The 20,610-nt window shown below is 53.3% G+C and overlaps 1 protein-coding gene across 4 annotated transcripts in view; it reads left to right on the forward strand.

The window, feature by feature from the left end:
• The window catches only part of LOC121673786 (tyrosine-protein kinase ZAP-70), a 33,220-nt gene extending 14,757 nt beyond the window's left edge, over positions 1-18,463 (forward strand). For 2 of the 4 annotated variants that reach the window (XM_042047622.1, XM_042047546.1), the window contains 12 exons: positions 3,995-4,445; positions 7,096-7,256; positions 8,438-8,576; positions 10,120-10,198; positions 10,829-10,869; positions 12,014-12,062; positions 12,724-12,904; positions 14,180-14,386; positions 14,659-14,851; positions 15,882-16,022; positions 17,126-17,238; positions 17,673-18,463. In XM_042047622.1, coding sequence (XP_041903556.1) covers positions 4,044-4,445; positions 7,096-7,256; positions 8,438-8,576; positions 10,120-10,198; positions 10,829-10,869; positions 12,014-12,062; positions 12,724-12,904; positions 14,180-14,386; positions 14,659-14,851; positions 15,882-16,022; positions 17,126-17,238; positions 17,673-17,796 — 1,830 coding nt within the window. In that variant the 5' untranslated portion in view covers positions 3,995-4,043 and the 3' untranslated portion in view covers positions 17,797-18,463. The remainder of the gene's footprint in view (positions 1-3,994; positions 4,446-7,095; positions 7,257-8,437; positions 8,577-10,119; positions 10,199-10,828; positions 10,870-12,013; positions 12,063-12,723; positions 12,905-14,179; positions 14,387-14,658; positions 14,852-15,881; positions 16,023-17,125; positions 17,239-17,672) is intronic. The other 2 variants (XM_042047704.1, XM_042047791.1) reach the window with 2 other exon arrangements.
• The last annotated feature ends 2,147 nt before the right edge of the window (positions 18,464-20,610 follow it).

Below are 20,610 nucleotides of genomic sequence, written 5' to 3' on the forward strand. Positions count from 1 at the left end.
AGCCCTGAACCAAGTGCATTTATCTGGCATTAAATGCAGGTGGGCCCAGGCACTGCACCGTGAGAAGCAGCTTTGTGGCCATGTCACATCAGGAGGGGACAGCAGAGACCGGGGGAGCTCAGGACAGAGCTGGTGCCCCACAGCCACCCTCTGCCTCCCCCTGTGGTGCTGCTGCAGGATGGGCAATCCCAAAACTGCTCCATCCCCTTTCCACCAGGAATGACCCCAGAGCAATCCCAAACCCGGGCTGTGTTATCAGGGATTATTTTTGCTGTGTGGGATCATTGCTGCCAGGACAAGGAGACCCAAAACATGGTCCTAACAGGATGCTGAACCTTGCCAGCGCTGCCTCCAGTTTCACCAGTACAACCCCCCAGCCCAGATTTGCACCAAGTGCTGTTCTGGGAAATTATAAAATCAAACCAGTTCCTGTTGGTTGTCGTCTGATCTGAGTGAAAACGAGTGGCCAGCTATAAATAGATCTGAGTGATATCTCCAGGGCTTCCTGCCTGCCTTTCCTGTGTCTTGGGGCACAGACCAGACTGATTTCACGTGGGAGTTGTTTTTTGGGTGCATCTTCACTTCATGACACCGACTTGCCAACGTGGCCATCACCAGAGGAGCCCTGGGCTTCCAGCCCTGCTCCCCGTGCCCAGCCTGTGGGAGCACCCAAACCCAAGGGAACACCCAGCACCTGCAGCCCACGGAACACAGATTAAGCTGGAAAAATGAGCTTAATTATTCAATTAATGATTTAATTCCTGTCAATGGAAATGAATAATGGTGGAGGGTCCCTTGCACAGGTTCTTTCAGGTGCTGGTCCGTGGAATTGGTTCTCATTCCTGGCTGCATCTGAGAGCGTGGGAGAACAAAGTTGAAGGAAGTTTGTTGAGGTCGCTCAGGGTTGCTCAGGTCCACTCAGAGGTGGTGCCAAGGAACAGAGAGGGAGTTGGGAAGAGGAATTAGAGGAGACCCTGAGCTGGCGTGTGGGCAGTAAAACCAGCCAGGACAGCAGGACAAATATTTAAAAGTAAGAGCTTTAGAGGGATTATAAATCTCCCTGTTCAGATCTGCTCTCAGGCTTTAGCGGGTGACTTCCCCTTGTGTCTGGGGACCAGGAAGGTTTTTCTCAGCACAGTAATTTCCCACCAGGGTTCATCTATGGCAGCAAGGCTTGGGTGGCACAGCCTGACCCAACCTCTGAGCCCGGGGTCCCTCCCCTATCTCTGAGAGGGTTTCTTCACTGCCAGCTCCGTGTTTAGAGAGGTAAAACATCCTGTTTATAACAGAGCACCGTGTGTGGGCAGCTGGAAATTCTGTGAGGGCTCGGATCTCATCAATGACTTCTGCCCTCTCATTTTCACCTGGCTGAGCCACTGACAAAGGTGTTCCATTCTCTGTGATGTTCTGCTCCTGGACTTTCCCGAGGAGGGACTCAGCAGGTTTGGGTGCAGATCTCATGGCTGTTTATCCCAGGGGAAAGCAGCAGCTCACGGAGGAGGCCGTCGACCTCCCCCTGCGCACTCAGCATTTCCTCTTCCTCATGAACGTGACTCATGAACCTGATTGCAGCTAAACCCAAGAGCTGCCATCCTCACTGCTCACCTCCTTCAGCCCATTCTCCTGGGATTTTTCCCTCCCCTGGGAGCAGGCTGAGGTTGGGCAGAGCTGGCAGCGAGCTGGTCTCAGGAGCTGAACCCAGCTCTGGGAACCAGTCTGGGCTTTGATGCCTGGAGGCATCAGGGGATTAGGATGCTTTGCTTTGGTCCCAAGCACCAACCCCAGTTTGGGTTTGAGCCTCAGGATGTTCCCATTCGTGTTCCCTTCACCTCCATGTTCCAGGCTGGCAGCTCTGCCAAGACCCCACTTTGCTCCATTTGGTGAATTTGGTGACAGGGTCTTCACAATTTGGGCTGATCTGAGCAGAAACCTGGGACGGTTTCTGCTGGTCCCTCACGCTGACTGTGAACCACTGACGCTTCCTGTTGTGGTTTCCTGCCTCGGCTGAGACGCCTCCTCTCTGCTCTCCCTTCCTGTTCTCATCAGGGCCACTTTGGGCCTTCATGGGGACAGCAAATTGGTAGAGGAGGCTCTGGTTGCCATAAATCCAGCTCCTGGCAGGCCTTTGCTGCTGAGGGCTGAGCAGGGCAGGGTGCACAGGGCAGAACAGCTCCTCCTGAGCCTGTCCAGTACAGAGATCCAGCCAAGCCCTTCCCAGCTCCAGTGATCCCAGGGGATGGCAGGAGGCAGCCCTGTGCTGCTGAGAGGGGTGAACCTGGCTGGGATGAGCCAGGGCAGGGCTGACCACCAGGGCAGAGCTGGCCACATGCCCAGGCACAGCTCTGGCCACTGCCTGGGAGCAGAGGCCACAGCAGTGGGCTCGGCCCATGGGGAAGTGACTTCTCCCACCATGTCCAGAAATGAGAGTCAGATTGGGAAGAATCAGGGCAAATACCCAGCATGCTGCCCCAAAATCTGATATTTTCTTCACTCCTCACATGAGTGACGCATTTGCAGGAGGTGCAGGTGGAGAAAATCTCTCTGATCTTTTTGGGGTCATCATCTGCGAAGGAGCAGCCCCAAAGTTCAGGCTCCGGGGAACAAATGAGACCCTTTGGTTACGATAATTTTTCCATTGATTACAGCAAATTGGGCTCCGTCAACACCCTCTGGGTGGGATTTTAGATGATTCAAGATAGTGATACGAGCCCTGTACAGACACAAGCCCTAAAGCTCTTCGGCACCAGGGGCTCTGCAGGGACTTGGTCAACAAAGGGCCCTCTCTGCCAACGGGATCAGAGCATCAGGAACCAGCCAGAGCCAGGTATTGTGGGGAAAAATTCCATAGATTGTCTAAAAAACAATTCAAGGAAGGTTTCTTCTTGTTGTCGCTGACTGATGGTTGATGTCTGCCCAGAAGCACTTGGGTTTCTCTCCTTCCACTGTGCTTGGTGCAGTTGTTTATCTAAATGTTGTTTTAGACATTTCATATCCACTTCGTGTTTTACTCTTAATGCATTTAAGGTTTTGGCCTCCTAGAGCTCCATGGCAAAACTCATTTATTCAGAGAGGCCAAAGAATTTCCTTTGATTGTGAACAGGGCTGGAGAGAAAATGGTAGGAAGTCAAGGCTAAAAATGTCAGGATGGATTTAAGGAGCACATTTTTAATGGAGAAGGTAATTAACCACTGGAGGAATTTACTGTAGGATTTGGGCAATTCTCTATTGCTTATGATCTTTAAATCAGGATCAGGTGGATTCTCTATTCCTTGGGATCTATAAATCAAGATCATGTGGATTCTCTATGGCTTGGGATCTTCAAATCAAGATTGGATGGATTTTTATTTACACTTTCCAGCTCAGTCAGGGTGGGATGGAGGAATCACCGTGGGATGCTGTGATGTTTGGAATACACAGATAATCAGTAGAGGAACTTCTAGATGTAAGGAGCACATTTTTAATAGTGAAGGTAATTAACCACTGGAGGAATTCACTGTAGGATTCAGTGCATTCTCTATCGCTTGGGATCTTTAAATCAAGATGGGATGGATTTTTATTTGCACTTTCCAGCCCCGGTGAACTTGGATGGAGAGAAAATGGTAGAAAGTCAAGGCTAAACACATTGACATGGATTTAAGGAGCACATTTTTAATAGCGGAGGTAATCAAGCACAGGAGGAACTCTCTGTAGGATCTGTGGCATTCTCTATTGCTTGGGATCTTGAAATGGAGATCAGGTGCATTCTCTATTCCTTGGGGTCTATAAATCAAGATTGAGTGGATTCTCTGGAGCTTGGGATCTTTAAATCAAGATCAGGTGGATTTTTATTTACCCTTTCCAGCTCCAGTTAGGGCGGGATAGCGGGATGTGGGATGCTGTGATGTTTGAAACGACCCCACAGAGAGCCAGCGGGAGAACCTCTAGACAGGAAAGTCTGAACCCCAACTAAACCATTTTACAAAACGATGCCTCAGGGACGAATCTTCCCTTCCAGGCTGAGCCCCAGCAGCGCGTGAGCCATCGCGGCGAGTACGGGCGGGGAGATGCCGGACGCCGCCGCTCACCTGCCCTTCTACTACGGCAGCATCGCGCGCTCGGAGGCCGAGGAGCACCTGAAGCTGGCGGGGATGGCGGACGGGCTGTTCCTGCTGCGGCAGTGCCTGCGCAGCCTGGGCGGCTACGTGCTGTCCATGGTGTGCGACCTGCAGTTCTACCACTACCCCATCGAGCGCCAGCTCAACGGCACCTACGCCATCCTGGGGGGCAAGGCCCACTGCGGCCCCGAGGAGCTCTGCGAGTTCTACTCCAAGGACGCCGACGGGCTCTGCTGCCCCCTGCGCAAGCCCTGCAACCGGCCCAGCGGGGTGGAGCCCCAGCCCGGCGTCTTTGACAGCATGAGGGACAACATGGTGCGGGAATACGTGCGGCAGACCTGGAAACTGGAGGTACTGGGCCTTTCCAGGGTTGGGGTGGGAAGCCGTGACCTCTCTGGCACTGTTGTGTCCCGCTTGCGGCATGGCAGAGCAAGGTCCCTCTCCTTGCAGGGTGCCGGCACTGAGAGGGGTCTGAATCCTGCTCTTTCCCAGTTTCTTCTTCAGAAACTGGTCCAAACATCTTCCCAAGCCTTCAGACCCGTCCTTGGAACAGCTGGAGCTCACTTTGCAAGCCTTCCCCCAGGCGTCCTTCTCCTCTGCAGGCATGGGATGCTCCCTGCCTTAGACCAGAGCTCTGATTCCAAAACTTAACAGCCAACTTCAAACCCCAACAAACCCATCCCAAACCCCAGCAACCCATCCCAAACTGCAACAGCCTGTCCCAAACCTCCACAAACCCATCCCAGAACTAAACCAACTCATCCCAAGACCCAGTGATTCATTCCAGAACTAAACAAGCCCATCCCAAACCCCAACAAACCCATCCCAAACTCCAACAAACCCATCCCAAATCCCAACAAACCCATCCCAAACCCCAACAAACCCATCCCAAACCCCAGCAAACCCATTCCAAACCCCAGCAAACCCATCCCAAAACCCCAACCATGGAGCTCCAGAGGCACATAAAGACATGACCCCCATGCCATGGACATGTCCCTGGCACTGATGGTGGCAGATTCTCCATGGCAGATCCATCCCAATCCTGGTGCTAGTAATGCCAAGGTTGTGGCTTCCATCCCCATATGGGCCATTTTCTTAAGAATTGGACTTGATGATCCTTATGGGTCCCTTCCAACTCAGAATATTCTGATTTCTGGGAATGTGAGGCACCTGTGCCTCCAAGCCTTGTGCTGAAGATGAAATAAAACCAGACTTAGACTTCTGCTCAGGTCTTTATCACTCTTTGGAGTGCATTTTTTGCCTCTCTGGAGGGTTTTTTTTGGCCAGTGAAGGTTTTACCCATGAGAGCGAGGTGGGGGGTACTGGATCAGGCCTGTGTGTTATTTAAATTTAAAAATAGCCACAACCAGGTTCCTGTGTTTTACTGCAGACTGGGATATCTACAATAGATGCATAAATCAAAACTCTAAATGACCCCACTGGAAGCCATGGAAGTCCCTTCTTTCTGCCTGTACCACCTTGGCTCCTCAGACACTTCCAGTGGTCATTTTGTTGTTTCGTTGGAAAGGGCTGCCCAGGGAAGTTCAGAGTGCCCATCCCTGGAGGTGCCCAAGGAAGGCCTGGATGTGGCACTCAGTGCTCTGGGCTGGTGACAGGGTGGGGATGGGGCACAGCTTGGACTCGATGACCTTGGAGAGCTTTTCTAACCTGAATTATTCTGGGATTCTATATTTTGTTTGAAGTCCTCAGAGAAATATGGCTCAGGCATTGTCCTTATGGAGCCTTTCTGCAGAAGCTCTCTAAATTCGGCCTATTTACACCAAATGTGTTTGACAGAATGAGGTATTTTATAGGGTGAACGAGGTGTTCTATAGGGTTTCTATAGCACAATGAGGTGTTCTGGGCTAAAATGAGGCATTTTGTAGCAGAATTCTCTCCCAGAACCCGGGATTCTGTAGGGTTTCCCCCAGAGCAGATCTGTGGCCACCTGCAGATAACACAAAGGACATCGCCACCTCCTGGCAAAGGGACAGTAACGGTTTAACACCGGAGTGAGCCCGGGGAAAGGAACTCAGGGTCTCTCCCTCGTGATTTCCAGACTGCACCGATCTTGCCAAGTCCTGGTGTCTGTGGGTAGTGAGCAGCCAGGAGGGCAGGGGCACCAGAAAGGTTCTGCTCTAAAGAAAAGCATGGAGCCATGGAATATCCTGAGCTGGAAGGGACCCTCAGGGATCATCAGTGCAGCCCCTGGCCCTGCACAGACACCCCAACAACCCCAGCCTGGGCATCCCTGAGAGCGCTGTCCAAACGCTCCTGCAGCTCTGGCAGCCTCGGGGCCGGGCCCATTCCCTGGGGAGCCTGGGCAGTGCCCAGCAGCCTCGGGGGGAAGAACCTTTCCCTGAGCTCCATGCCCAGCCCTGACCCAGCTCCAGCCGTTCCCTGGGCTCCTGTCCCTGTCCCAGAGCAGAGCTCAGCCCCTGCCCCTCCGCCTCCCCTCGGGAGGAGCTGCAGCCCCCAGGAGCCTCCCCTCAGTCTCCTCTGCTGCAGCTGAACGAGCCAAGTGCCCTCAGCCGCTCCTCAGACCCTTCTCCAGCTCCGTGTCCCTCCTTTGGACACTCTCCAACAGCTTTGGACGCTTCTGATCTTGTGGTGCCCAGAGTGCCCCCAGCACTGGAGGTGAGGCTGCCCCAGTGCAGAGCAGAGCGGGACAATCCCTCCCTGGCCTGGTGCCCCCCAGGACATGGAGGCCCTTTGGGCTGCCAGGACACAGTGGTGGCTCAGATCCAACTTGGACCGACTAGGAACATGAGGCTGAAGGACACCCCACAAGCCTGACATGAATCTTCCTCACATGAATGTGGTGCCTTCTCTCTTCCCTCTCCAAAGTCAAAGGGCTTCAGCTGGAATCAAGGCTGGATTCAAGGCCCTTTAATTACGAGACCTTCCAAGTTTCCTGTGTCGTCTGCCCCACACGAGCTGTGCTGAAGCCATCAGCAGTGCAGCAGGATGAAGGGAGGTCTCTTTTCCTGCTCTTTCCCAGGGGGATGCCCTGGAACAGGCCATCATCAGCCAGGCTCCACAGGTGGAGAAGCTGGTGGCCACCACAGCCCATGAGAGGATGCCCTGGTACCACGGCAACATCAGCCGGGAGGAAGCGGAACGGAGGCTCTACTCGGGGGCACAGCCTGATGGGAAATTCCTGTGAGTATCCAAACCCCTGGAAGATTTGGGATCCCTGGATTTTTTACCATTTCCCACCCCCACTGCCCTGCTGTTACTGGTTTCACATGGCAGAGGAGGATTAGCTGCAGGTGCTCAGAGTGGTTACAGATGTTTCAAAGATGGGCTGAGCCCCAAATATGTTCTTGTCCATTGTCTGCCCCCCATGAAGAGCCAATCTGGAGTTTCATTTGTTTCTCACATTTAAATCTCTCTGTGAAGTGTGGTCGTTGCTGCACAGGATGATGAGGGATGGAGGGTTCAGTGGGGGAAGGTATTAAATACTGACACACTGGCAATGTAAGGCCCAGAAAACACAGGAGAAAGTTTTGTTCTGCATCTCTGCCCAGGTGAGACAGCCTTAATTTAATTTAATTATCTCCTGGATGAGTTAGGGAAATAAAGAATTAGCTGGAGAACAGCTCTTCAGGAGCTGGAGTGATAGGACAAGGGGGAATGGGTTGAAACTAAGAGTAGGGTTAGATGGGATCTTGGGAAGGAATTGTTCCCTGGGAGGGTGGGCAGGCCCTGGCACAGGGTGCCCAGAGCAGCTGGGGCTGCCCCTGGATCCCTGGCAGTGTCCAGAGCCCCAGTGGACGGGGCTTGGAGCAGCCTGGGACAGTGGAAGGAACTGGAACACTGGGTGTTCTTGAAGGTCTTCTCCAACCCAAACAATTTTGAGATTCTCTGGTTCTATGAGAAGGGCAAAAACCTGGAGGTGAAGGGTCCCTCCTCAGCCTCTTCAGAGCAGGGCTGGAATCAGCTGGAGAGGGTGCAGGAGACCGGCAGAGCCTGCAGGTGAAGATCCCTCCTCAGCCTCTTCAGAGGGTTTTGAGATGGTGACAATTCCAATGAACCCGGCCTTAAACTTTTGCTCAGATCTTCCTTGATCTTTGGAGTGGAGTTTAGGCCTCTCTGGGGGTTTTTGCCTTCATGGAGGGGTTTTTTTTACCTGAGGTAGCAGGTACCGGATCAGGTCTGTTATTTAAATTTAAAAATAGCTCCAGGCAGGCTCCTGCATTCTATTTTGGACTGGAACATATAGAATTGATGCATTTTATACAGGGACACCTCTGCCCACCCACCACTGACACCGTGACACTCCTCAGCGTAAAACCAAGAGCTGCTTTTAACAATTCATTAATAATTTTCCTTCCTGCCAGGCTGAGAGAAAAGAAGGAGAACCGTGCCTATGCCCTGTCCCTCGTCTATGGCAAGACCGTGTATCACTACCGGGTGGATCACGATAAATCCGGGAAATATTCCATTCCTGAGGGCACCAAGTTCGACACGCTCTGGCAGGTACCGAGCTGGGTGTGCTTGGAAACTGAGGCACCTTTCCCTTGCTTTGAAGTGTTATCAGATCCCTCAAAACCATCAGGATAAATAAACCCCTCTAACACCATCTTTTTAGTGTCAGCAAGTCAGGAATTATTTTATTCCTGGCCAGGGTTTGTGTGTGCGGCCGACGAAATTCTGGCCTCCACGCAGACCCCGATCCAAAACTTTTGTCATTTATTTGTACATTTATATGTTTATACTTATTTTTATGAACAAAGAAATTCATGTTCAGTGGTTCTAAATGCCATCATAACACCAAGGTTGTGGGTTTGATCCCCATTAATAATTAATAATCATCACAGTTGATCCCCATGGGCCCCTTCCAACTCAGAATATTCCGTGATTCTGTGCTAATTCTCTTTCATTAGTTATTGTTCTATCCTCTATTTGGTTATTAATGTCTCTGCTTTTCTGCTAATTAGACCATATTTTTAAATCTTTTTAGTCTTTTTTTTTCTCCAGCAGGAACTTTCCAATGCCTGAACTGAACCTTTTTCAGTCTCTTTTTTTTCTTCTGGTTCCTCCAAAGTCTCCTTATGGTCCATAAATTCTGCGTTCCAGATGTCCAGCCTCAATCCATCTTCCCCTCCCAGGCTTTGTTCATTGGAGTAGATCAGCGTTAGTTTACCAAAACTTCAAATTCCAGTAATTTTCCCAAGCTGTGCTCCTGCAGAAGTAGCTCATGACAACCTTGCTCCATGCTGGCTGAGAGTAATTGAAGAATAACACACTATTTGTAATTAATACTTCTATTGGTTGGGATTCATTAATTAAAACAATTAATTTTAAAGTTAAACCATGAATTAAAATTATCCAGGGAGTGGATGCCGGAACTCCCTCCTGGCCAGGGCTGTCTGAGGGACAGTAACCCCATTTTGCTGAATTTTCTGAATTCCCAGGGCTGTTTTCACTCGGAATCTTATTGAAAACAAAGATTTTTGGGGCGTTTTTATGGCAACAGAACCGTGCCAGGCTCCCGATTGCAGCTGAAATCTGAGCCAGCCAGGAGGGAAAGGGAAAGCCTGGTGTCCCTGGGGTCTGGTCCCAGGGCTGGGCTGGTTGTGCCCAGCCTCAGTCAAGCCTGGATCCAGTGGTGCTGCCGTGAAAAACTGCCTGGGATCCACGGAACAAACCCTGGAGTTCCTCTGGGAAAGGATGAGCTTTCCCTCAGGATTTATCCCACACACCAGGGCCTAAAACCCTTTCTGGCTGGGACAGCAATAACATGGCACTGAACATGCCCTACTCGTGCTGGAGAATTTGTCTTTCTTTGGGCCTTATCGAATTTCCCAAGTTCTTCCCAGCTCTGGCAGATATATCCAGGGCTGCAATCACACCCTGGGATATCCCTGAGTGCACAGAGGACAGAAGCAGTCTGGTCCCTGCCTGCCATAAATCTGAGAGGAATCATTGCCCTAAGCCACAAAAGTTGCCTTCAATAGTAAAAAAAAAGAGATGATTTTCTCCTCACAATAATCTCTTTTTCCTCCCACCCCTTTCCCAGTTGGTGGAGTACTTAAAACTCAAACCAGACGGGCTGATTTTCTACCTGAGGGAAGCCTGCCCCAACCCCAACATGCCAGGTGAGCTGACACCTCTCAGTGCCACCCCTGGCCTCGATTTGCCACCCACTGGTGCCAGCTGGAGCAGTGCCCGCCCAAATTTCCCTTCCTGTGCCCAGCCTTGCTGGGGAGGGGGCAGTGAGGGCTCTGCTCCTCTGGCAAACTGGGCCAGTGTCCTGTGGTGGTGTCACTGCCGAGGCCTGAGAGCAGGAGCAGGTGGGGGGAGTCAGTGGCCAAAGGGATTTGGTGCCCCACAGACGGGTTCTGAGCGTGACCTGACTTTTAGGCAGCAGGAAAATCCGTGTCCTGGAAGGCTGGGCTCTGCTGGCTCTCTGAACACTCAAAACCAGCGGGCACTTTGGGTCCACGTGTCACAAATGTCACTTCAGAGCCTGCCCTGTCCTGGGGCACAGCTCAGCCGGTCTCTGCCCCAGTGGTGGCACTTTCCCTGAGAAAATTTGGGAATAACAGCCACATCCAGACACGTTTCCACACCTTTCTAGGCTAAAGCTGTGGAAACTTTCCTTTGGGGGGTGGAGGGGCTGTGACCAGACCCAGGCACCTTCAAGGTCTGGCCCCTGCTCGGACCCTGCTTAGGGCAAACTCCTGATAACAAACTCCTGATAACAAATCCTCTCTCCTGATTTGCAGCCTCTGCAGCACCAGCTCCACCCACCCACCCCTCCGTGAGCGTAAGTTTGGGGGAGGCTCTGTTTTATTGGGACCTCAGTGGTTTTAATGTTGCTGCATTTCAAGCTTGGCTGATCAAACCCTTCTCTTCAAACCCTGCTTTTGTCTAAGAGCTCAGGAGCTGCACTGGATATGAAGCCCAGCTGGGACGTTGTTCCCTTTCCAGCTTGGATGGGGATGGGGAATAGCTGGGCACAGAGAGAGCTGAGAAGGGTTTCCATTCATCCTGAACTCCTTGCAACATGTGGGCCTGTCCTTGGGGAGCTCCATCCCTGCCCTGCTCGCCAGGCAGGAGCGAGGAAGCCGTGCTGGGATTCTGGGAATGCTCAGCCCTGCTGCTCCCGCTGGCCCCTGGCCAGGGCTTTGTGCTCCCTCTGCCCCGGGGAATGTCTGCGCTCAGTCCCCGGTGCTGAGCTGTGCTGAAACCAGCGGGTCTGGGGATCCCAGCGGGGGCTGAGTGAGGCCTGGGGGCTCACCCAGCACCTCAGGGTGCTTTCACAACCCACAGTGGCCTCCAGGCTGCTGGGCACTGCCCAGGCTCCCCAGGGAATGGGCCCGGCCCCGAGGCTGCCAGAGCTGCAGGAGCGTTTGGACAGCGCTCTCAGGGATGCCCAGGCTGGGGTTGTTGGGGTGTCTGTGCAGGGCCAGGGCCTGCACTGATGATCCCTGAGGGTCCCTTCCAGCTCAGGATATTCTGGGATTCTGTGACCCTGGTATTCCAAGCTGTGCCACCCTGTGGCTCTCTGCTCTGGGGACAGTGGCTGCACACTGTCGCTGTGTGCTCACAAGGCTGCTCTTGCCGTGCTGGGTGTGGGCTGAGCTGCCTCCAGGCTTCCCTTCCCTTCCCGGCTCTCTGCGAACTGCGGAGTCCTGCCTGGGATGGGGGAAGCTGAGGGGACAGAGAGCTCCCAGGAGGAGGCTGCTGTGCTCAGGGTCCCTGGGTGCCCCCAGGGCCGGATCCCTGCTGTGCCCTGCCCTGCGGGAGCTGACTGGAACAGGAATGTTGGGTCCAGACCGCAGCTCAGGGCCTTTCAGCAGGGTCACCAGCCGGGGCTGTGTTGGGGTGTAATTTCTCTGTCCCCTTCCCCTCCATTTCCAACGGAAGCAATTTCTCCTTTATCCACTTTCTCCTCATTTCTTTTCCAGAGAAACCTGGGCTCTCTCAATGCAGACGGATACACCCCAGAGCCTGTCGGTGAGCACCTCCAGAGCCCCCTCCTCCTCACAGGGGACAGGACCGGGCATGTCCCAGGAGCCCGGGGGCTCCCTGGAGCCCTGCTACGAATCCCCTTTCTTACAAAAGCACCCAGGAGCATCCCAGACATTTCGGGGTCCTGAGCCCACACCGGGCTCCCAGGAAATCAAGCCCTACCCCCATTCCTTGCCTTACCCAGGAAATGAAGCCCTGTCTTATCCCCATTTCCCACTCAATACCCAGCGTATCCATCTGTATTTCAGTGGGGTAAAGCCCTGGCTGGGGCTGGCAGGGGGGGTATGTGGAGTGGGAATGCTCAGTGATCCTCCAGGAGATGTGGAGTGGGAATGCTCCGTGATCCTCCAGGAGATGTGGAGTGGGAATGCTCAGGCCCCTCCAGGAGATGTGGAGTGGGAATGCTCAGGCCCCTCCAGGAGATGTGGAGTGGGAATGCTCAGGCCCCTCTCCCCATCCCAGCTCCTTCAGCAACCAGAACTGGGAGAGGCCCTGGGTTGTGAAAGGAAGGGAGATGCCCAGGAGGGATGAGAAATGCTGGAGGCGAAGGTGAATTGGCCAAAAGAGCAGAGAAACCCTTCCCAATCCGTGAGGGAGAGTGGGATGGGGAAGGGCCGGTTTCTAACCAAGTGTTCCTCTTGGGAAGGGGCAGGAAAATCCCGCCTGCTGCCCATGGACACCAGTGTCTACGAGAGCCCCTACAGTGACCCCGAGGAACTCAAGGACAAGAAGCTGTTCCTGAAGAGGGACCACCTGATGATCGATGAGGTGGAGCTGGGGGCAGGAAACTTTGGCTGCGTCAAGAAGGGAGTTTACAAAATGAGGAAGTGAGTGAGGGTGCTGGGGAAGGGGGAGGAGAGGCACCCGGGCTGGCCTCGAGGTGTCCCCAGCTGTCCTGTTTGTCACTAGATGGGCCCCAAAGTGACAATGTAGTGGATGAGAAATGATCTGGAAGGTCAGGGATGATGGATGTGATGGTGGAGGCACTGCCCCTAGAAGCATTCAGAAAACGAGCAGATTTTGTGGTGGGGTTCAGTGGGGATGGTGGTGTTCGAGCAGGGGTTGGACTTGATGATCCTGGGGATCTTTTCCAACCTTATCAATCCCATGATACTATGATATGATGCTGTGATTCCGTGGCTTTCCATGGATTTTCACTGACTGCTGCAGTGCCCTGGGTAACCTGCACCACACCCCCAGGCACGCAGCTGCCACTTCCAAAGGGACTTGCTGGGCTCCGAGGAACAACTCCATGTTCCTGAGGCCACCTCTGTCCGTGTCAGGCCAAAGCAGTGACACTGAGGAGTTGTGCCACCCTTGGCTCTGTTGCTGGTTGTCTGTGATGGTCTTTACCAACTTGTGCCTCAGTTTCCTCCTGGAAAAGTGGCACTGAGGACCTAGATCGCAGTGTGGGAGGGGAGGTGTCTCCAGATCAGGGATGGCAACTTCTGGCCTACACCCACAAGGGTGAGGTGACCTTTTCTCTCCATCCTGGGACACCAGAACGGCGCAGGGCTCTGCCAGAATAGGATGTTGAGAGGTCAAACGGTGTCACACGAGAAGGGATTTCCATTCCTGGTGATGCCTTTTCCTGGTCTTAAAATCAAGAGTCATACACAGTTAGAAGGGGAAAAGGGATTTTACCTTGGTATTTATTTTAAGGATCCTTAGGTGCACACGTCCAGGTCATGTGCATTGAAATGCACCCCGCCGAGTCTCTCCCCCAAAGATTGGGTATAACTTTATAGGTTTTACTAATTAGCATATCTATCAAAAATTCCCAAATGAGAGGCTCCAGTGAGCCCTGCTCCCCAAGGAGCCTTCCCCTGGATGGTTCTATCTTGGTTTACAGAATGTGATCTGGAGAGGACCTTGGGGTCTGGGACACACTGATCCCTAGCTACGAAGCTTCTAAAATGTTTAGTCTCTCCGCTTGACAAACAAGTCCAAGAATATAGGCAAAAAGCACTAAGAATACAGAAGTTGTAAAAAGGTGTAACAGGGGTATAAAAGAAAAGGCAAAAAAATCTTCATGGCACCACTGGCTGTGACCGCTGAATCCAGCTGTGCTCAGCCCATCCCACGGCTGTTCCCCTGTGCAGGAAGCAGATTGACGTGGCCATCAAGGTGCTGAAGAGCAACAACGAGAGGACAGTGAAGGATGAGATGATGAAGGAAGCACAGATCATGCACCAGCTGGACAACCCCTACATCGTGCGCATGATCGGGGTGTGCGAGGCCGAGTCGCTGATGCTCGTGATGGAGATGGCTTCTGGAGGGCCTCTCAACAGGTTCTTGGCTTCCAAGAAGTGAGTGTTGGATGAAATGTGGCTGATCTTCTGTGTTTCTGCTCAAAATCTACTTCAAAAGCTCACCCCTGTAGGAGCAGGGAACTCCTCCTCCACCCTTGTAGGAGCAGGAAAGTTGAAAAGAGCAGGAGGAGAAATCTTTTCATATGAGGGACCAGGGGCTGATGCTTCTGGAGCAGAGATCTCTGTGTTCATTCTCCCTTGCAGCTGGAAAAGTCAGAGGGGACCGCAACAGGTCCTTTATTGCTGAATTCTCCTTCCACCTTCCCCAGGGATGAGATTACAATGAGCAACATCGTGGAGCTGATGCACCAGGTGTCCATGGGGATGAAGTACCTGGAGGAAAAGAACTTTGTCCACAGGGACCTGGCAGCCAGGAATGTCCTGCTGGTCAACCAGCACTACGCCAAGATCAGTGACTTCGGGCTCTCCAAGGCTCTGGGAGCCAATGACAGCTACTACAAGGTGGGTGTGAGCACAGCAAAGGGTCTGGGGCAGGAACCTCCTGGCTGGGAGGATGAGATCCCCAGAGACTTGAGGATCTGGGCTGCTCATGGACCCCTCTGCACAGCATCAGGCTCTGCCTCACTGCTGTGACATTAAAGGGGCTTTGCAGAGCTCTGGTGACGAGGAGGATGCAGAGGCAGCCGGGGGGAGGGGGGTGGTGAGGGGCAGGGGGGTGAGAGGAGCCAGAGAAGAGAAGGGGATGAAGAGTGAGCCAGGGCTGATCTTCCCAGCAGTGCTCAGCTGAGGGAGAGACCCCACCTGGAATTCTGTGTCCAGCTCCAGGGCCCCCAGCACAAGAAGGATGAGGAACTGTTGGAATGAGTCCAGACAAGGCCACTAAATTGGTCACAGGGCTGGAGCCCCTCTGGAGCCAGGCTGGGAGAGCTGGGGGTGCTCACCTGGAGAGGAGAAGGCTCCAGGGAGAGCTCCGAGCCCCTTGCAGGGCCTAAAGGGGCTCCAGGAGAGCTGCAGAGGGACTGGGGACAAGGCATGGAGGGCCAGGACCCAGGGAATGGCTTCCCAGTGCCAGAGGGCAGGGCTGGATGGGATCTTGGGAAGGAATTGCTCCCTGGGAGGGTGGGCAGGCCCTGGCACAGGGTGCCCAGAGCAGCTGGGGCTGCCCCTGGATCCCTGGCAGTGCCCAAGGCCAGGCTGGACATTGGGGCTGGGAGCAGCCTGGGACAGTGAGAGGTGTCCCTGCCATGGCAGGGGATGGACTGGGATGGGATTTAAGGTCCCTCCAACCCAAACCATTCTGGGATTCCATGGTTTAAGTGAGCCCTGGGGGAGGGGGCAGGAGGAGGGGGGCACCGTGGGCATTCAGCACCTGCCCAACAGGACAGCAGGGCCTGGGCTGGGCTTTGGAATTCCCATTTTAGGTGATTTTTTCAGTGATGTGAGGTTTGACACAAACACTGAGCAGAATTCAGGCACAGCTCCCAGCACTCCATGCCTCAGGCTGGAAATGTCCCTCCTCACTTATCTGCAGGCCAGGACAGCAGGGAAGTGGCCCTTGAAGTGGTACGCCCCGGAGTGCATCCTCTTCCACACGTTCTCCAGCAAGAGCGACGTCTGGAGCTACGGTGTGACCATGTGGGAGGCCTTCAGCTACGGGCAGAAACCCTACAAGGTGAGTCAGGAACCCTACAAGGTGAAACAGAGCCCTACAAGGTGAGTCAGGAACCCTACAAGGTGAGGCAGAGCCCTACAAGTGAGGCAGAGCCCTACAAGGTGAGGTAGAAATCCTACAAAGTGAGGCAGGGCCATACAAGGTGAGGCAGAGCTGGCTCTGTCACCGATGGATGTCACACTTACAACAGGGACACTCTGGAACTCCAGTTCCTATTCCCTTGAGTGGGTGTTCCCACAGTTGGACACACAGGAAAGGAGACTTTGGGAAAGGCACAAAGCAGGTTGGATCCTGCAGCTTTGTGTTCGTTTTAAGAGAGAAGAAACAGAAAACAAACAGAATTGATTTGGGTTTGCATCAAAGCTGAGCTTCTTTTTGATCCTTCTGCTCACCTGAGAGAGAAAAAATCACTTCTCATCCACTGCTGGGCCTGTGCTTGGGTGGGGCCTGGAGGGTGGGGTGGGCAGGATGGGTGGGATGGGGTTGGCAGAATAGGAGGGATTGGGCGAGTAGGATGGGCAGGATGGGGTCTGCAGGGTGGGTGGGATGGGGTCTACAGTGGGTGGGATGGAATTGGCAGGATGGACAGGATGGAGTGTGCAGGATTTCTGGGAGTCTGGATGGGGTGGGATGGGATGGGATGGGATGGGATGGGATGGGATCTGCAGGCTGGATGGGATGGGTCAGCAGGGTGAGTGGGATGGGGTCAGCAGAACTGATGTGACGGAGTAACCAGGGTGGGTGGGATGGAGTGTGGAGGCTGTGCAGAAGGGGGTCTGCAGGATGGCTGGGATGGGGTCTGTGGGATGGGATCTGCAGGATGGGATCTGCAGGATGGGTGGGATGGGGTCTGTGGGATAGGATCTGCAGAATGGGGTCTGCAGGATGGGTGGGATGGGGTCTGTGGGATGGGATCTGCAGGGTGGCCTGGCCACAGCGTGGGACACCAGCTCTGGCTTGCTGGGATGGGAGCAGTGACTCTGCCGGGTGCGGGGTGTGTGTGGGATCAAAGCTCCACCCCAGGCCCAGCTCTAAGCTGTCTCCTCTAACCCTGCTACCAGCTCTGAACGCATTCACCCCTTTCCCACTTGCTCCCATCCCAGAAAATGAAGGGCCCCGAGGTGATCAGCTTCATAGAGCAGGGCAAGCGCATGGACTGTCCCCAGCAGTGCCCGGCAGAGATGTACGCCCTGATGCAGCAGTGCTGGACATACAGGTGAGGATCTCACCACGGTCCCAGCTCCATCAGAGTCACCAAACCCCAGCTTGGGATTGGAAATTTGGGTTGGAAGGGACCTTAAAGCCCATCCAGTCCCTTGCCATGGGCAGGGACACCTTCACCGCTGTCTGCATGGTGACAACAAAAAGCAGATGGTGTCTCCTGCCTTGGTTCATGATAATTCCCCTATCCATATTATCCATATCCCCTATATTTACTATCAGACCCCTCCAGCTACCTGTGCCAATCCTGGAAGATCCCCAAGGCTCCGTGTCTTTGACCCTCTCCATCCCAGAAAAGTCTCAGCTGCCTCCTGAGCCCTGGCACAGCCGGGCTGCTGCTCTCCCCCAGGCCCTCTGTGTATCCCCTCATTGTATCAGGTCACTTTTATCCTCTCTGATGACTTTATTTGTTCCTCTCTGCCCTTGCAGATGGGAAGAACGCCCAGGATTTGTGGCTGTGGAAAACATCATCCGCTCCTACTACTACAGCATTGCTGCCAAGCCCGAAAACGGGCCAGAGACAGCGGACAAGGCCAAAGCAGCTCTTCCTTGAGATTCCTTCTCCACTCCTCCACCTGCCCTGCATGGACCTGGAAAGGCTCTTTGTGAAGTTTTGCTTTAACCTCTCAAATGCTGGCTCTGTCCTCAGCAGCTGCAGAACTGAGGGCGTGGGGGACGTCGGTGTCCCCACAGACAGGGACACCCAGCTGTGCCTCCCAGCTCCTCCAGCCTCACCCAGCCCAGGAGTACAGGCAGTGTTAGAGCTCCTTCCCACCCAATTCCAAAGCTATCCCAGGACCTCAGAGCTTTGTGCCTCCCAGGCTCACCGAGGATGAACTGTGTTGGCTCCAGAAAATCTGGATTTTTCTTAACAAACAATCCTGTCCCAGGAAACCACCAGGTGCACGTTTCTGGTGGGGTTGGCACGGGGTGGGACACAGCACAGGGAGCCACCGAGTCCTTTTCCCCTCGGATTAGGGCAAGGAGCAGCTGGTTTGCTGCTGGGATGGGGAGGAGCAGTGGGACAGAGCTGGTTTGTCCCCCTGCACCCCTGGCCAGCACGGAGCAGGTGTCACCCAGCTCTCCAAGGTGGCTCCCAAACAATTCCAGGACCAATCCCTCAGCTCCTGGATCCCACCTGGCCCCTCTGTGCTGATGAAATGTTGTTTTTCAAGCTTAAAAACTGGTCACCCTATAAATAAACTATTCCATGTTCTGAACATCCCATGCCTCAGATCATTGAACTTGGAGAAATTCTGGCAACTGCTTCAGGCTGGCTGCCAAAAACCCCCAAACCCACTGGGGTAACAGAAACCTCCAACGCTGCATTTTTAGTGTCAGAAAATCGCTTCGTTCTCAGCTCTGGGTGGGGATGGGGCTGACAAAATCCCAGCCTCCACACAGCCCCCGATCCAAAATGTCCTCACCTTCTTATACATTTTTAGCAAACAGAGCAGTGAATGTTCATTGAGGCATAGCAAGGTTAGCTCAACAAAATTCACTGTTTTAGTCACTTTTCCAGGCTGTGTTCCCACAAAAGGAGCTTTGCTGTATGCTAAGAGTAATTTAAGAATAGCACCTTGTCGGTAATTAATATATTGGTTATGATTAATTAACTAAACCTTATTTTAAAAGCCTTATCATTTCCAACAGGCTGACAAGAAAATAATTGTGATTTCCCTCCACTTTAGGCCAGGATTTCCCTCCCTGATGCTCTCCTTGCCCAACCTGGCCACCTTTGGGCTGGTTTTACTGCAGAGCTGGTGGGTTTTTTGCAGGTTTTCTTGCAAAAAAAATTGCTCAGCTGGGTCTGCTGTGATCCCACCTGCCCCCAGTGCAGGGCATCGGCCGAGGTGGGGGCTGAGCTGCAGAGAACAGAGAGGCTGCGAAGGCTGGGGGAGCAGAGGAAGGAGGAGGTGGGAGCCCTGCGATGCAGTGAACACAAGAATTTATCTCTCACCATCTCCTGGTAGTTAAAGCCACAGAGCAGCTCCCCCTCAGCACCTTGTCCTGGGGTGAAACAAACAGCCTCAGGCCAGGGCAGAGGTCCAAAGCCTCGGTGAGGGGGGGATTTGGGCTGAAAACAAAGTTCTGGGGAGCATTCAGGTAATTAACATTATCAACATCTGAATTAAGCAGTCACAGAGCCTGGTTGGATGAAAAACAAGTCCTAAATTTCCTTGCTTAGGCTGAAGCCTCCAGTGACACCAACTCTCTCAAGCCCATCAACTTGCCTGGATGTTGAACGCTGGATGTATTATCCCTCCCAGCAGAGAGGAAAACAGGTACCCGAGGAGAACCTGCCTTGTTCCCGTTTGTTCGGTCACTCAGTGCAGACAGGAAAAAATTCTCCTCCCTGTCATGTTTTCCTCCCAGAGAAAGCAGCTCTTCAGCTGGAAAAGAGAAGGCTCAATGTGTTTTCTACTTGAAAGCCACTTCCAAAACTTTTTGTTTAGGCTTTGTTTTCAAAACAAATCCGTTTTCTGGTCTGAAATGGTTTCTTGCAATGAATTTACGGTTAGCTGGAGGCTGCTGGGTTTTTTCAAACAGGGAAAGAAAGCACCAGAGAATTCCCGGAGAAACTTCTGGTTTTGTTGGAGATGGATTTGAGTGTGTGTATCCACACCTCGATAGACAGGACATAAATCCCTTGGGATTGTGCCAGAGGACCAAGGAAAAGGGTTTATCCTGCCTGGGCTCGGGATGGTTTGGGTTGGAAGCTGTCTGTTCCCAGAGCATTGGAAAATATCAGGAGTTGCTGGAAGGGGGAAAAAGGAGTGAGACAAGCAGGACCTGAAGTCACAGGGCTCAGAGAACCTTTGTGATCCCTGCTTTTGGGATGTGCAGGGTCTGACAGCTACCCCTGAGGGGAATTTCCTTGGAACTGAGGCCCTGATCATCCCCACTCTGCCATTCCAGAGGGACTCAGCCCCCTCAAGTGGGAACATCTCCAGGTCTCCAGCCCTGCAGTTGCCTTTCTGCCACCCACAGCAGGGATTTATCCAGCCCTGCCTCTCTCCCCACTCCCTGCTGCAGGTGGAACACCCTGCTGGACCTCCAGCCCCTTCCCTGCCTGATCCCAGGGATCTGGGCTTGGATAAGAGCAGTGACCCTGATAAAGGCAGCAGCTGGAGAGCACAGACTTGGAGCTCTGTGGCAGCTGCTGCTCTTCCAGAAACTTCCCCAAATCCTCTTTTTTCTTCCTTCCCTCCTTCCCTGCACTCACCCATCTCCCTCTGTTTTACCCAAATCTTTCAGGCTCTTCTTTTCCACTCCCTGTGTTGCAAGGGAAGTGACACAGAACTGTGCCATAAATCAAGTCCCTCCTGATGGGAGAGAATTTTCTAAAAGTCCTTGCAAGAAGTTT

The sequence above is a fragment of the Corvus kubaryi genome, unplaced genomic scaffold, assembly GCF_017639235.1.
Source record: "Corvus kubaryi isolate FWS band 111438036 unplaced genomic scaffold, C.kubaryi_AGA036_p1.0 121, whole genome shotgun sequence".
In the NCBI taxonomy this organism is placed as follows: domain Eukaryota; kingdom Metazoa; phylum Chordata; class Aves; order Passeriformes; family Corvidae; genus Corvus; species Corvus kubaryi.